The sequence below is a fragment of the Phyllostomus discolor genome, chromosome 3, assembly GCF_004126475.2.
Source record: "Phyllostomus discolor isolate MPI-MPIP mPhyDis1 chromosome 3, mPhyDis1.pri.v3, whole genome shotgun sequence".
Taxonomy (NCBI): domain Eukaryota; kingdom Metazoa; phylum Chordata; class Mammalia; order Chiroptera; family Phyllostomidae; genus Phyllostomus; species Phyllostomus discolor.
In genome coordinates this window covers 160912076-160929451 of record NC_040905.2, presented here as the reverse complement: position 1 = coordinate 160929451, position 17376 = coordinate 160912076, and the positions used below count along the sequence as shown (strand labels likewise).

Sequence of the window (17376 nt, the reverse complement as noted above, 5' to 3'; positions counted from 1 at the left end):
TATTTATTTACTCTTTTTAGAGAGAGGGGAAGGGAGGGAGGAAGAGGGGGAGAGAAACATCAATGTGTAGTTGCCTCTTGTGCTTCCCCCATTGGGGACCTGGCCCACAACCCAAGCATGCGCCTGAATGGGAATTGAACCAGTGACCCTTCAGTTCGCAGGCCGGCGCTCAATCCAGAGTCACACTATCCATGTCTATTTTTATTCAGGGTAATATTTGAAACACCTAGTATCATGTCTCCTTACCCTCCCTTCCCATTATCTCTCATGCTTTACCAGTTACTTCTTCAAGGTGTATTCCATGTGAAGACAAGAGTATATGAACCTGCTTCCCATTTCTTTCTCCTGTCTTCTATTCATTCCAACTATCACTCAAAATATAAGCTAATAAGGGTTGACAAGTATAAAAGCAATGCTAAAAAAATACTTCAATGAAAGGAAAACACTAAATTATTAGGTAAAGTTAAACATGAAACAATATTACTATATCCTGAAGCATCAGTCCTCAAAGTTTATTGTGCATAAAAATCAATTTGAGAGCTTATTAAAAATGTAGATTCCTAATCCCTACCCTGAGATTCTGAAATAACAGATTTAATATGCTATTCTGGGGCCAAGGAATCTGCTTCTAAATGCCATTCTAATGCTGGCAAATCTGGGAAACATTCCCTTCAAAATCTTTGAAAATTATCTTAGAACTTACGTAGAATGTGAAACTGTTCACCACTTACTGCTTACTTTCAGATCAACATTTATAGAAATCAAACAACAAACCAAGCAAAAAGAGTCCCTGATTTTACATTCTAGTTAGAAAGGAGAAAAAGATACATGTAATTAAATCATACTACATGTTAAGATGCAATAAATGAAGGAAAACAAAGGAAGTTAAAAGGAATAGATAACGTCTAGGTAGAAGGATATTACTTTAATAGAATGCTCAGGAAAACCTTACAGATAAGGTAGCATCATACAAATAAGTGAGGGAGCCAGGAAATGAGTTTACCTGCTGTAGGAAGAGAGTCAAATGTAAATCTGTTTTTTCCTCAAGCACAAGTATTCAAGAAAAATATAAAATATGCTTTCAATTTTGTTTATTGGTTATATTCTAATATATCTTCCACTTTCAGATGTTAAAAAATCAGCTTATGGATTGACATGGAAATAATCTATATTTGTATTTCTATGAGAAAACATTTCTATGTATTCTAAGTTTTTCAGATGGTCTGCTTCTCTGCTTCAGTGCAAATGAAGTGTACTCTATTCTTACTTATAAAGCAAAGATGAGAAAAGTCCCTGAATTCACCAGGAATTGTGTTTTCAGCAGAATTTTGGAGTCCCTTACTCTAGTTGTTAGGCAATCCACCACCAAAATTAAAAAGCAATTTAAAAACATAAAACATGAGATGACACAGGGAGAATAATCCCAATATTCTACCTGCAGGCAAATTTTGGGGTAGAGGTTTTTTTTCTGATATCAATCTCAAAAAACTGAGAATATACACCACTACCATTAAAGTCAATGTACTAGGATAGTATAAATTGTAAAATTTAAATAAAACTATTCACATTCAAAGCTTTTGCAAACCCAAAGAAAACTGAAGTCTAGTAAATGAGATGTATCTGAGAGAGGGTGGGGGCTATCTTTTGGAAAGAGAAGATCGCCAAAATACTTCCTGGGCTAAATAACAAACCATACTTTCTGCATTACATCTTGACAGTGTTTTTTCATTCAATATACTTTAGAAGGTTTAAACTCTCACAGAACAGAAATATTAGTAAGTGCTTACAAATATGACAAGAGGAACAGTCAAGTAATATTACCTTAAACTGGTTTATCACAATTTATATTCTCTCTCTCTTTTTAATCTTGTACTGGGATGCCTACACAGAAATGAGTTCCCAGACATACATTTAAAGAACTATAAAAGCTATCAGAAAAGTTATTTTTGCCTAAAGAAGGTACTTTCAGATAGCTGTACTCAAATGCTTTAAATATTAAAGTTTTGTTCTTAGCATTAGCTATTTCAAGTCCTTAAACCTGTAGCTATGGAATCTGTAGACTTAATATTTTGAACAATACTAAAATAAAATTGTAGAAAAAAATTAGAGCAGAAGGGAAAATTAAAACCCACCCACAGTTCTACTATTCAGTTACAACATTTAACGAAAGTGTACTATCTTACAACTTTGGCGATAAATATTTTAAGTCTATTTTTTACTTATATATAGTTTATTCAAATTTATAAATATTGGAAACAGCCCTGCCTGGTTTCAGAAGCTGTAACCCCCCCATGGCTAAGGCTGCGTGAGCAACCTTGGGACCATAAGCCGCTAGCAGACAAAGCTTATCTCCCTGGCAGGGGCACGATCGCCACCGCCTCTGCCCCTTTTACTTCACCCTGCCTGGCTCCCAGTGCACGATCCATTAGCCAATGACGGGTAAGATTCCTCAAGGGAGGGACGACCTAAGACAAGCACAATCATGAGGGGGCCCTCAGGGAAGGACTTGGAGAGCTATAGCAAAAGGGGGTGATGGACCCTCGCCCCTCAGCTTTGACACAGCCTGAGTCCTCATTCTGTCTGCAAGAAGTCTCCCAATCTCTTGGCTGCCTTACTTCCCCTGCCTGACTTAAGCCTGAAACAATGACAGAGGGCAGTGCAGCCCTGTGCTGGAAAGGGCAGATTCCCTGGGGCAATCAGGGATAAGAAAGAATACACAAAATCCTGTGAAACCTGCTTTGCTAGGAATGCTCTCAATTTTCTGATATGGGTCTGACCAGGATATGAGTTTGTTTCCCAAAGTTTTGTAGCCCTTTAGCTAACTGACCCTGACTCAGAATAAGCCCTCCTAGTTCTTTGTGTTATCTATTGTTTGATCCTTACTGCCTGACAATACTTAATGAGCTTTACCTGCATTCCTGTGCATAATGAATCCAATAAAAGCCCACTGAGGAAAAGGCTCTCAACCCTTCTCCTTTGAGAGATCAGCCACCTTTCCTCCCCAAGCAGATCATGTCTTGGTAGACTTACTCTCATCTGTGGCATCTGGGGGAGTCCTGCAGGTGGAGCCCCCACACACATGTAAATACTAATTTCTTTTAAATAAAATCTTTTTAAGCCATAAATATGCTTATTGTAGAAAAATAGAGCATACAAAAAAGTTAAAAGAAAATGAAAAATAACTAGGATCTTTCTACTTAGTAATAACAAATATTAACACTTTGTTGGCTTTCCTAACTTCTTTTTTTCAGTGTAATACTTAATTTCTTGGTTTTTAAGCATGATTAATTCTGGAACACTCACAGGTCCCAGGTAGAAGATGATATACAAAGGACTAGATGATAGGTAATACTACCACTGGGGTTTATTAGTCTTTCCCAGTTAAAAAAAAAAAAAAAAGGAACCACCTCAAGTAACTTAATATGTATTTAAAGATTCATATTACTATGCAAGAGCCTTGGAAATGAAAACTGCTATTATTTGTTCCAAGCCACCCCTAATTTTATGGAGATAGCCTACAGATGATTTGAAAGCTAAAATACAATCATAAAGGGAACCCAATCCTCTCTCCAAAAACATGATTCCCCCCCTTCTCTGGTTTATTTTTCTAGAAACAAAAATAAATACAAGGGCCCAAATACAATGAGAAGCAGACTATAAGGCAGAACACATTAGAATCTATTAGCGCGTTTTTTATTGTACTACACCTGTATCATTCTCAAACTTTTTCAAATGGAACAAAATATTCTATACTATACTATAGTATAGTACTATATTACTATATTACTATATTACTATAAAATAATACCTTTTACTTATTACTATATTACTAATACCTTTTACTTATTACTATTACTATAGTATAGTACTATATTACTCTATTACTATAAAATAATACCTTTTACTTATTCCAGAATTCTTTTCAACTTTATTAACTGCCTCTTCTTAACAACCATTTCAGCTTTTAATACATTATACACTTTAATCATATTCCTTTTCAAAAAGACTATTTTTTTTAGAGAGGGGGAAGGAAGGGAGAAAGAGAGGAAGAGAAACATTGATTGGCTGCCTCTCCTACGTGCCCCAACTAGGGACCCAACAGCAACCCAGGCGTGTACCCTGCCCAGGAACTAAATCTGTGACCTTTCGCTTTGTGGGAGGACATCCAACCAACTGAGCCACATCAGTCAGGGCTAAGCATATTCTTCTAAGCTTTCATCTTTCCAGTGAAGACACTCAATCCTCATACAAAGGTATGCCTTTAGTCCCCTCGTATTTTTACTAGACTCTGTCCTGGGCAATCTCTTTCACTACCATTTCTTCAACCATCATTCTTCTGCAGGTTAATTCCTAATTAAACATATCTAATCTAGCCCTACTCACTTTCCTGAGCTTCCAATAATTCTCAGTTGAGTTATTTTCAAATAAATGCCTCCTCTCATGCTCCCTCAGCATCACCATCACTTGGGATCGAATTCATTTTGGATTATCATCATTTCCTTCACATCCCACATCCAATAGCTTGCTACTTTGCTACTTTACCATTTTACCAGCTGAATATACCTCTTTTGTATCCTCACCAACTCTTTTGTTCCTTCTGCTTATTATCTTTTAATGGAATTGACTCAATAGCCTTTTAATTTGTTTCCTTTCTTCATTCCCTCTCCTTCCATTTCAGCTTTCAAACTGCAAAATATTAGTAAAATCATGTCACACCCTTAGTTAAAACCTGTGATGGATCTACACTGCCTACATTTTAAATTCCTTAGGAAGCAATCAAGAATCTTCATAATTAGTCTCACCCTACCTTTCTAGACTTATCTGTCACCACAGCCCCTCATCGTCCTACACTCTATTCACTGTGTATAATCTATTCCTCTGGAATATTGTGTACTTTTCTGGCTCCATATGTTTAATTGTTTCTGTTTACCTACCACCTTGATGTAAGAAATAATGTCATATTTATTGTAGTATCTATGGAGCTTTACTTATCATAGTTCAAATAATTGTTTAATGAACTCCTCAATTTCACCTATTCTACCCACCCTCCAAAACTAACCTCTACGATAAAATCTAATAAAGTATTTTTCAATTCCAGCTCCCTACATTCCCCTTGTAGTTTTAACTCCTTTGTATTCCCCTCATACTCTACGATAAAGCCTTTTCAGCCAAATTAGTTTAATTCAGAAATAAAAATTAACTTTAACAAATATATATTATATTCAAGCTTTATTCTTACCAAAACATTTTAAATGGCCAAAGTTAAAATTTTAAGTTCAGCTCTGTTGGGGTCACTGGTGATGTCTCTTCTATAATTACAACCCTTTAAAACTAGAAAGAACCATCTTCTCACTACATAGTAATATTCTTAAAGCTTTCAAAAATATTTTCAAATGTAAAAGCTTTCAAAAACATCATCATTTAAAATTTGCCAGAAGCAAAAATTCTTACTAATATCTGACAGTTGCTAAATCATTGTTCAAGTATTCTCTATTTCTTTCCAGTTAGGCTTTCTCCCTATTTCTAATGTTAATTGATATTTCTTTCAGTTGCTTCAAATAAATGAGATTGCTTCTAAAATATTACTTTCTTGAGACTAGATATGTTGTCTGTCTTAGTCCTAATTATATTACAAATAATACATTAACATATTGTTATGTATTAATATATATAGCATAAACTATAAACACAGCACTATTAAAACCACCACAAAAAAAACCCCAAAAATAAACAGGTTTAAAAATGATAAAATGAAATTAGAATATACCTAAGTTGTATTATTTTCTTTCCTTACCCTAATCAATCATCCTGCATATCTCCTGGGGTGTAGACTACTCTGGAGACCACACTGTAGCCATACTGAAGTACCTGTAGTTTCCAGAAACACTATACTGTTTCATGTATTGAATTTACTGCAATTCAGCATTCTTGAATGCCCATTTTAAACCCTCCCTAAAACCCCAATAGCAATATTCAACTTTAAGAACCAGTTCAAGTATAAACTTCTCTATGATACCTTGTACTACTGTTGTCTCCTTCCTCCTTCACCCTCCTCCTCTCAATTGCCATTCACAGGCTTCTCCCCTCCCCTTCAGATTTAGAGCTCCTTCCTCTTAAGTTCTCCTGTACCTTGTTTATATGTCTATTATAGAACCATTATCTTTTTTTTAAGTATGTTTCCCTACTTGACTATAAATCACTAAGAGCTGAGAACTTACCTTTTTATCTCAGGGACTTGAATGTCTAGCTCTGGCAGATACCCTCATATACAATCAACTAAGCTAGCTTAACACTCACATAGCACAAATGCAGAAATTGAGATTCAAGTAATACAATGAGTCCAAAGTACTAATGTCACTAGGCTCTCTATAATTATCACATCCTTTTTACCAAGGTACAAAATGTACTTTGTTTTGTGCTCACTAAAAGGCTCACTAATATGTGGAGCAGATATAAAGTTCTCCTTACTGTAAATTTGAAAGTAAGAGTTAGCCCTAGCTGGTGTGGCTCAGTGGACTGAGTGCTGGCTTGCAAACCAATGGGTCACTGGTTGGATTCTCAGTCAGGGCACATGCCTGGGTTGCAGGCCAGGATACCAGCAGGGGGCACGCGACAGGCAACCACACATTGATGTTTCTCTCCCTCCCTTCCCCTCTGTCAAAAAAATAAATTAAATCTTTAAAAAAAAAGAGTTAACTCAATATCTATCAGAAGACAAAAGAAAACTTAATAATATCTAAATGTTTATTACTAAAATATCACATACAACTTATTTATAAATAAGGTTTCTGAATAAGTTATGCTGAAAATCATATTGATATGGACAGTTTATACATTTATCCAGATTGTTCTGGAACATCTATGTATTATAATTATATACCAAAGACTTGCAACTGATGCTTTTTCTCAGATTTTAGGCTAGCACATAAAAATAAATGATTTCCTATTATCAAGAAGTATGGTCTGGCAAACCTGTTATTTACAAAATGTTTACATACACCAAACAAGTGAGAGGCTCAAAACTTCATCTGTTTGACCATCACATTACTTTTTGCTCCTAAAATAAAATCATTTTATCTCTACCTGGCTGGTATGGCTCAGTTGGTTGGGCACAGTCCTTGAAACAGAAAGGTTACCTACCGATCAGGGTACATGCCCGAGCTGCAGGTTCAGTCCCCAGTTGGGGTGCATAAGGACAGACAATTGATGTTTCTCTCTCACACTGATGTTTCTCTCCCTCTTTCCCCCTCCCTTCCCCTCTCTCTAAAATTAAAATAATAATAATAAAAATAATTTTATTTCTCTTGAACTAATAATACCAGAAATATGTTTATAAACAACAGAATGTTATAAAGTTTAATTTCTAACTGTGGATTCTACTAAGTCATATTGGAATGAATGTTAGCCATGGGGATTCTAAGCATTTAGAAATTTACCTTTATGTGAAAGAGAAAGTCTCCCTGCTCTTTTGTGGGACTCAAAAAAATTATTTATTATACACACTATGCTTTTGAAAATAGCTACAGTTCATTCAAACCTACATGCTACTTCTTAGTACTTTCAAACAGCCATTCTCATGCCTTGTTCTAAATCCTGTTTCTATATCTGTAAAGTGGATGATTGGATTAAATAAAATCTATGGTTCTTCCAGGTTTAAAACCCTATGACAGTAATTTGGAGTATATTTTACTACTTAAAAATAACATGTGTATGGATTATTTTCTATGTTGGTCATAACTATTGTACAAAGCACTGAGGAGTCAAGGATAGCAAATACAATACCCAAATATACTAACAAAACATTAAAAATAATTTACAAAGCAAATTTATAAATAATTATTCTGTTACCAAATACTTTATGAAAGGATTCAATAGTTTCCTTAGTTTAAACAGAGCTTCCCTAATGACTGTTAACTACTGTTTTCAATGAAAGAAGTCACTGCGGAGAAAACAACATAGAGAAGCCAGTGACAGGTTATTTTAAAATTGCAAAAATAAATCATGGGCCAAAAAATTAACACAACTTTTCAGGAGCTATTCCATAAAAATACCAGTACAATGCCCAGTTTCAGATATGAAGAAAATATTCCTTTTATTCAACTACTACTATAATGGTTAACACATTGGACTGACTATTGGACTGGCACCATTGACTTTACATTTAACTCATTTAATCCTACAGCAACCCCAAGAGGTAAGTATGATTATTATCCCCCTTTTACAGATGAGGGAACGAACACCAAAAAGGTAAAGCAACTTGTTCAAGTTCACTTCAGCTAGTAAAGAAAGAGTCAAACTATTATTTGACTACTATTTCCAACAAGTCAATTATTTTTCTATTTCGAAAAAATTGCCACCTGAGATATTAACTTGGCTTGCATAAATTACATAACTATTATAGGTTAATATGATTATTTTCATAGCTTCCATTATTTCCTCTTATAAAGAAAAATAACCGACTGTTATGGGTAGGGTACACCACTAGCACGGTGCCACCTGAATTGCCTATAATTTCTGGTAGAATAAACACAAATACCTAAACGTATTAACAGTTTTCCGTTGATGCACCCACTATTGTTGCAAAAATTCAGTCTCCTCAGATGAAACAGAAAAAAGATCAGGAATATACCAAAGTAATCATTAACCATTTAATAATTCCATAAGTCTCTGATAGCCGACGTGGGTAGAAAAACAATATTATTGTTTTTAATGGTCTGAAACAAACCACCTTTTTACATGAGCTAAAATTATTTTCCTAACGATATCGCATGCCCAAACTGTCTAGAAGATGCAGGTCCAACTTCCATCCTACTAAAACTTTTCCTCCGCCTGCCATTATAAGTCTTCCTACGGGCAGGACTTCACTTTATATCTACACACTTTACCTGTTCTTCGGCTCTGGCCTCGGCTTCCTTCTCAACTTCTTTTCATCTGAGTGCTGGGTTCGTGCACCCACAGGCACTACACCCCTGCGGACCCCCGCCCAGCGCTACTGCTCCTCCCAGAGTTCTCCAGCACGGACTCAGCACCTATCAGCAACGCCCCCCGGCCTCAGGCCCAACCCATCCTCGGACACGTGCTAGGGTGTGTTTGTGTCAGTCCGTCAGTCCCACCTGGGACTGGGCTCACTTACCGAGAGAGAAGCGCCAACTTCTGCTCCAGCATCATCTCCAGCTTCTGGCCCTGTCTGGACATCCAATGGTCCACACCATGCAGGCGGTAGCACATCTCCAGCATCGACCTAAAGTCTGCCACGAACTCGGTGATGCCCCGGTACTGGCCGCTACTGAACTTCTCCTCCATCTTCAGCAGACACATGCCCTGCCCCGGCTGCGGCGGGAAGGAGCGACACCCCCGGCCCCTGCTGCGCGGCCCCTCGGCCGCCTCCTCCTCCCCGGTGGCAACGCCCCCCAAGGGCTGCAAGAAGGGGGCGGTGAGGCCCCGGTGCTTTTCCTGCAGGAACTCTCCCAGGATGCGGTAGCCCTGCTGCAGTTCGTAGTTTAGTTCTTGCTCCTTACAGCCACCGCCCCCGACCACCATCACCACCTCCTCCTCCTGGTCGTCCGTGTCTTCCAGCGAAGAGGCGCTCCTCCCTCCGGCGGGCCCTAAGGCCGGGGCCACCACTGCCAACTCCTCCTCGTCCTCTTCCTCGGCCGGCTGCGGCGGCCGCTCCTCCTCCCCCGCTGGCTTCATCTCCCCCAGGGTCTTGGGCACGCTCACGCCCCCCCGGCAAGCCCAGGTTGGGCGAAGTAGAGCGGCCGCTCGAGGCGCCGGGGGGGAAGCGTGAGCGCGGGCCGCTTCCTCAGGGTTCAGCCGCACCGCGCAGACCCAGCCGCATCGGGCCTCGCTCTCCTCAGCAGCCGGCTCCACTCAGTGAGCGCGGGGGTCTTGAGCTCGCCGCCAGCGGGGCGGGGTTACATGGCGCGCGGGGGATGGGGGAGAGAAGAGGAGAGCCTAGGTGCCCTCCTCTCCCCTCCCCCCGGCAGCGGTGCGCGCGGCCCTCGCTTGCCTCACTCCTCAGCGCCCCGCCCGCTCTTCACCGGCCAGGCCAGGCTTGGCCGCCGGGGCCTCGGCGCCCCACCCCCTCCCTGGCCGGCTAAGGGACTGGGAGGGGGCGAGACGGAAGGTGGGGGGGATCTCCTCTTGCCTCCCCGGAGTAGGCCACAGCGCTGGGCCTCGGAAGCTCGGTCTCCTCCTCCTCAGCTCCCTCACACCCCCTCCCGCCCCTCTCTACCTGCGGGGCACTCGGGCAAGGAGGAGGCGGCGCGCGGACCCAGCCCGGCGACAACTGTCAGTTAGAAGCCCCGCTGGGCGGCGGGTTGGGGGGGGGGGGGGTGTAGGGGGAGGAGGCAAGGGGAGGGGCAGAGAGGGAAGAGGGAGGGCACTCAGGTCCCCACTCCCCTCCGACTGGAGAGAGCTGTGGAAAGCGAAGAAAAGGGAATCGTCGCCATCTACGGTGCGCAAGCGTATTAGAACAACCCCGCCCCCTTCGCGTCCCGCCCCGCTACGGGAAAGCCGGGACTTCGGCTTATCTATAGGTCCTGAGGCGCGGTAGGCTGCGCGGGCCAATGATGTCATCAGCTAGTAGACAACTGTAAGGGCGGAGTGGAGAGGGAAGCAAGGCGCCTGCGCAGCTTTACACGGCACCTCCAGAAAGAATCTGAAGGGCTTTTAAAAGAAAGCAATTGCTGAAGGATACTTCTTTTGCGAGAGACCTTTACTACTAAAAACTAAAATTAACCCAGACAGAGCCTGCTAGATAACTTTTGTTAATAGCAAATGAAAGGCACAAAATGTAAATCCTTTCCAACTGTAATTTACATTTTCTTTGCACACAGCCCCCCCCTTGGGATAACTGAGTTTTTAACATAAAACGAGAATTTTGAAAGTGTAAAAAGGGAGTTCAACAATTCGACTAACTGAAACGTAAGTCCACATGCAAGAGAAAAGGATATCATTTGTAGAACTCGGATTTCTGCAACTCCTGTCTCCAGTTAATAACATCAATTCCTATTTTGGAAACTAATCTCATGTTTTTCGTTAAAAGGAAAACGCAGATCTCCACATTCTTGAGATTTGTTAAGAATAAAGGAATATATCCTTTGGATTAAAAACAGTTTTCAAATATTTCAAGTCTAAGCTGCACAGCATTAGCTATTAAATAGTCGTTAGTGTGGCCTTACAATCTCACCACACATTTTTTTTGTTTGAGATGTCTAAAAAGTGGACCCATCATTCCATTAATTTATGTGTTGTTTAAAAGTAAGTGGGCAGAAAGGAACTAATGGTTCCTTAAAGCAGACATTACTATTTTCTCATGTTCTGTTTGAAAGATGCACATAATACTTTCTATTTAGAACAAGAAATAATGCATTTTTAAAAGTAAAAGCTATATAACTAAGTGGTCAGGATATTCTAACTCTTGAGACTGTTTTCCATTAAAGACATTTGCACTTTATTAACACAGCATTCTCACCTCAGAGCCTATAGATGTACATCAGCTCACACAAACAAAGGTAGGTAATTACTTCAGCAACCAGCAAACAAAAAATATGTCTGACTGGCCATCCCTCATTTCCTTTGACAAAGCCCAAAAATGTGGATCCACACCACAACAGCAAATAACCCCTTTCCTCTTTAGCAACCAGTCCTATTTCAGGACTCTCAGATACTAGCTTGCATTTGTTGAACCCTGTACCTCTCATATCTCCCTTAATTCTCACAACAATCCTATCAGCTCAGTATTATTCGTATTTTACAGATAAAGAAACTGATGCTTAACAAAGTAGTTTCCCAAATTTCAAACCTAGGTCTGTCATACTTCAAAATTCTCCAGGGGCCCAATTCCTAGTTATCTGGCATACTTTCCAATTCTTCATGTACAAGAGTGTAGGAAATAGTAAGAAATCTTGATCAAGAACTTCTTAATTAAGGAATATTAAGATAAAGAAGTATGACTGAGTTGAAGGAACCTAGTTGTAGGTCATGAAGAGACCAAGATGATTGTGACAAGGTCTTTGAACTTAAAAAAATTCATATATATATATATATATATATACACACATATATATAAATGAATGAAATATGTTGATTGTAGGTAAATTAGAAAATTTAGGTAAACGAGTTTCAAGAAAAATGGTCATTTAATCCTGCTACCCAGAGAAAACTTCTGTGAATATTTTGTGGTGGCATTTTTGTATTTATTTATTTATTCTTTTTCATTTATCTTAAATAAACTTAAAATTGTGACTATGCTGTACTTAAAGTCCTTTTCTCCCCCCCCCCCCATTAATAATAAGTAATTGTACAGAATGGATAGGAACTGCCTATCTAAAATTTCACCTTCATGTCTCTAACCACAATGGCCTTGATGGCCTGCTTATCTGAACTGGTAGGGGACAAACTGGATATTCTAATATAAAAAGAATTCCAAACCATAAAAAAGAACAGCGGAAATACAAACAATAGTTAAATAACAGCTACCATTTATTAAGCACGTACTGGTTCTTAAATACTTGCTAACATACACAGTACTCACAATTGCCGCGACAGGTGTATTTTTAAACTTTGGATCAATGATTGGCTGAGTAGAAAGCTTTTTTCTACCCTACAAAAGCTTAACATTAAAGACTGACGTTCCAATTAATATAATTAACCCTAGGTTTCTAGAACTGTTTTCTTATAATGCATATGCAATATGACTGGTCTCAAAGCTGTTTTCTTTTTCATGTTTAAAAATAAAATTAATTTTGCTTCCCTTTTATTTTCACAATACAATACTCCTTAGCACTACTATAGAACCTATTAAGAACTTCAAAATGGATGTGTACTTAAGCCCCATTTTAAATCAGGGCTTCTGTTCTCGTTGAGCCACTCTGCAGGAGAAAAATAGCATACATACACAAGACAATATTCTGCTCAAACAAATAACACTGACTGACTCCCACAAATATTCATTACTTTCTATTTGTCAAACACTGTGTTATACAGTATGTCATGACGTAGTACCAATGTTAGATGTACCAGGACACCCTTTTCAATAACCATGGTTCCTAGAGTCCTGAATAACTTAATAACTTACAGATGAGTCTAAGAACATTCTAAAATTTTTATAACTCTCAGCTGAACACTGGGAAATAGAACATGGATATGTCTCACCCAGTTCTGAGGAAGACATTATAAAGGAGTTCATATACATTATATAGAAAACTCCCCACATCCGCTGCAGTATCTCAAAACTCTCCCAATTGCAGTGTCCTCCCTTTACCATGAAAACTAAGATTATCATCAAGGAGGAATAAGCCTATAACTACCCTTCACCCAAAAGTCCAAAGATGTTTGTCCTATAAGTTCTCCTGTCCTAACTTTGTGAGCTCTTAGCATCTTGTGATAGGCAGCATGACATCTTGACACCAAGTATACTGCTTGCCCAGCATCAATAATTCAGATATAGTGACAGTTTAAATACTTAGCACAAATAAGGGAAAGGTGACAAACATTCTATGACAATGGAAGCACAGGTTATCACCAAGATCTGTGTTTACAGGATAAAACATGCAAGGTGAACAGAAGGCTATAACACTGACTAATCCTGGAGGAACATGTGGAAGAAATACAAATTGCTTATCAGAGAGAGAACAGTTCTCTCAATTTAAATGAAATCCATTCACAAGACATATTTGGAGTTACTTTTAAGGTAGATTATATTCAAGTGATATTAAAGTGCTTCAAGCAAAATTCAGCAACTCCTGTAAGGCTTCCTGATGCTCACCATCTAGTTGGGATATGCATTCCAACCACAATTCTTCAGAAGTCTGTACCTGACGCACGACATTGGCTAGGCGTTTGGCACATGGATCTTCATAGTTAAGAGTCTCATTAATTTTTCCTTCTGCAATTATACTGATTATTTTGGGAAGATTGGAATTATTTGGACCAAGTACAACTGGGTGGTTACTTTCAATTAAGTCACAGAGAAAACTCAAAGTCTGAATAGCTTCCTCTTTATCCTCCTGCAGTGGAAGCCATGACAACCAGTATGGAAGAACTTCATCTACATTTACACAGCTAGGCTTAAACCTCAAAATCTTGCCTACTGCTGAGATACAGTTCTCTGTAGCAATGACATTTTTTTTAGTTTTAGAACTTGCACACTTAATAACTTTTACCAGCAGTGGAACAGCCTCTGAACATAAAGAATGATAATCATCTCCACCAAACTGTGCCATAACACCTAGGCCATAAGCAGCAGCTTGCCTGACTTCAGGGTTGTTATCTCGCATATTTAGTAGCATTGGCCACCGAAAGTATTCTACATATTTAAATGAGGTTGGACTACAGTGCTCTATAATATCATCAAATATGCACAATCCCCACTGTCTGTCTGGCCATGGCCTACTAGAACAAATTAGATTCACAATTAATGGAAGCAGTTGTTCAAACCACGGTAAAATCTTTTCTTTGTAAGTACTAAACAATGAGTGCAAAATATCTGATACTTTGGTCAAAATGTAAACATCACATTCATCCTCATCTTGCAAGGACATTTCAACCTGTTGATCATAGTTTTCATCCTGTCTTTTAACTTGTCTCAGTTCTTGGTTTTTAAAGTGCCCCTCAAGTTTTGCTTTCAGTATCTCTCCCAGTTCTTCCAAGTGTTCATCATTAAGGCACCCATCTCCCATTACTTCAATGGACTTTGCAAAAGAACTCATTATTTCTGAGAGTACATCTTTATCAGGTTCAGTCCCAATTGCCTTGATTAAGGGATCACATATGAATTGCCACATCTGTGCAAGATACTCTGGGCCACGAATTCTTGCACATTCCAGGAGAACAGGCATGGACTCAGCTGCTGCCACTCTCACATTGTCATGGAAATAAAATTTCAGTAATGGAACCATCAGCCTTACAATTTGTTCTGTATAATCCACAAGTCCTTCCCTTAATTCCTTAGCATAGTAAACCAGCATCTGGCAAGCAGTTGCTTTTGCTTCAAGTCCTGAAGTTTTAATTCCAAAACTTTGCTGGTCTCCAAGATTTACAAATTGCCAGCCATCATCATCACTCATATTCTCCACATCTTGTGTGTCTAAGAGAGCAACGTCAGGTTTAGCCGAAGCAGTCTTAATAAGAGGCTCGATAACCAGTGGGAGGTACTGTTGAAAATCATTTCCAAGAATTTTACACATTCTAGCCCATGCTGAAACCATATAAGAGGTCTGGGGGTCATCATCTTCCACATTATTTAAATCGGATTGCGTCAACAATAGCTGCATCACATTTGATGCATCTTGCATAAATTTTTCCTTCCCAACAGCAAGACCAACATGGCTAATGCATTCAATAGTTTTTCCTTTCAGCAGCTTGAGTTCCTTTTGAACAGCAAGTTCAACAATGTGCTTTAGTGACGGCATAAATATATCATAATATGGAACAAATTTTTCTTCTATTGTATCTGCAACTGAGGCTATGGTTGTCACAAGCTGTTCCAAGGCCAGTTTAGTTCCATTCCGAATCAACTCTTGAAGTTTAATCACCAAGATGGAATGTAGATTTCTCACCATACTATCCAAATATAGAACTAGCAATGACTTGGGGCAGTCTTCAATAAAAATAACAAGTGCAGAAGCTGCATGTGATTGTACACGCTGATTACCTTGATTTTCCATGGTTCGCAACAGAGCCACAATCACCGTTTCATGGAATTTCTTTTGGAAGTTAGGTGCAAAATCTGTAGCCATCTGTCCAAGTGTAGTACAGGCAGCAGCCCTCACCCTTGGATGAGGATCCTGAAGAAAAAGCAAAACAGAGTTAACTGTTTCATCTAGAATTGGTTCCATTTGCTGATGGCATCCTTCTCCAATGGCAGATAAGGCCATTAATCCAGCATGTCGATATTTCCAGTCAGGGCTCTGAAGCATCTGCATAATATGCTCCTTAGTGATTGGTAAAACAAGTTTTCCACCAAGCCCACAAGCCAGTCTGTCTAGTGCACTCTCAGCAGCAACTGCATTGCTGTCAAAATCATCTTCTTCCATTTCATCAGCATTTACCCAGTCCTCATCATCTTGTAGATCAACCATCATTCCTAATATATGAGGAATTGCCTGTGCAATAATATTTGTATGTTTTTTCAACATTGGTGTTGCAGTTTCAGACAAGGTCACTATTACTTCAAGGGCCAATTGGCGTTGCAGGTTACTAAGTCTAGAGTCTCCACACAACTTTAGACTCAACTTGAGAGTCTCTTCTAAATAAGGACCCAAGTATTTAGGTACAGTATCTGCAATCTCAACAAGGGATTCTAGCACTGAATCGTCATCCTGGTAGCATGAGTCATTCACGGCCTGTAAGATTCCAGGAAGCAAGTCTGCAAAGTCTTTGAAAAGAGCAATATTATTCTCATTGGCAAGTACAAATGCAGCTGCAGCTCTAGCGGATAATGTCCTGATTGCTGGATGTTCTTGATCTTGAATACACTGGTCCAACAACCGTTTGATGATATCCAAATCATGCCGCTCTTCGTTCCCAAAAATCCCAGGAAAGTGCCAGAAAACATGAAGTGCAACTTCCCACAGAACCACATTTTTAGAGTAGATTGAATCAATAAGAAACTTCAGACCTTCTGGCCAGTGGTTAGTGCCATCCTCATCTATCAAATTCCTGGCCAGCACGGCAAAAATATCACAAAGTTTTTTCCTCATACTAGCATGTGTTTCTAACTTAACAGCCAGTATCAGTTCAATCTTGACATCCCTCTGAACATCAGAAGGCAGATTTGGATAGACTTCCTCAAACCCAGAGGACAAAAGCCGTCGTAGCAGTGCGGCAGCCATTTGTCTCACCTCATAACCTGCTCTTCTATTTCTGACAGCATCTAAGAGGAATGTAGTCTTACACAGACCTGGAATATTTTCATAGATTTCCTCTGCCTGCCTCCGCACCATACAGCTTGGATTGATAAGGTTCTTCAGAAGCTGGTAAAACTCTTGCTTTCCCGACACGGTGGCCGGTAACCCTGCTGCCCCGGCCGCCGCCATCGCGTTCTGTCAAAGCTACCGCGACTGAGAAGGAAGGAGGGGGGTCTGTGGCTCCCAGCAGTGACGCAAACAAGGCGCCGGCGGGAATGGGCGGGGCCACTCCTTCCTTTGCTGCCGGGTTAAGCGGGCTGCGCTTTGGGAGGTGGGGGGCCGAGTGCCGGGGATATGTGGGACCCAGCTGGGGACTAGGGGCATCCTTTATCTGTTTTCCAATCAGATAGCAGTGCGCCTGCAGAGGGGCGGGGGGAAGGAAAGAAAATTATGATATTGATTGTATTAGAATGAGATTATGGGTGATTTCCCGCCTTTATTTCTAAACTGTCTCTATAGTTAC

The 17376-nt window shown here is 39.8% G+C and overlaps 2 protein-coding genes across 5 annotated transcripts in view; both read right to left on the bottom strand.

Annotated features, from left to right (window-relative positions):
* Positions 1-12162, bottom strand: part of KIAA2026 (KIAA2026 ortholog) — a 137479-nt gene extending 125317 nt beyond the window's left edge. For all 3 annotated transcript variants that reach the window (XM_036021657.1, XM_028527423.2, XM_036021658.1), the window contains exon 1: positions 9134-12162. In XM_036021657.1, coding sequence (XP_035877550.1) covers positions 9134-9693 — 560 coding nt within the window. In that variant the 5' untranslated portion in view covers positions 9694-12162. The remainder of the gene's footprint in view (positions 1-9133) is intronic.
* A 119-nt stretch (positions 12163-12281) lies between these two features.
* On the bottom strand, positions 12282-17087 carry RANBP6 (RAN binding protein 6). Of its 2 annotated transcripts, XM_028508809.2 has the most exons (2): positions 16907-17087; positions 15515-15791 (listed from the first exon to the last, which is right to left on the bottom strand). In XM_028508809.2, the coding sequence occupies exons 1-2, from the start codon at positions 17040-17042 to the stop codon at positions 15721-15723; spliced, it is 207 nt and encodes a 68-aa protein (XP_028364610.1). In that variant the 5' UTR covers positions 17043-17087; the 3' UTR covers positions 15515-15720. The 2 variants fall into 2 exon arrangements, with proteins under 2 accessions (XP_028364588.1, XP_028364610.1); XM_028508787.2 differs by having other exon boundaries at positions 12282-17081.
* Between the last annotated feature and the right edge of the window lie 289 nt (positions 17088-17376).

Excerpts from the sequence above, each read along its gene's own strand:
- RANBP6 (XM_028508787.2), bottom strand. The coding sequence starts at position 17,042 with ATGGCGGCGGCCGGGGCAGCAGGGTTACCGGCCACCGTGTCGGGAAAG.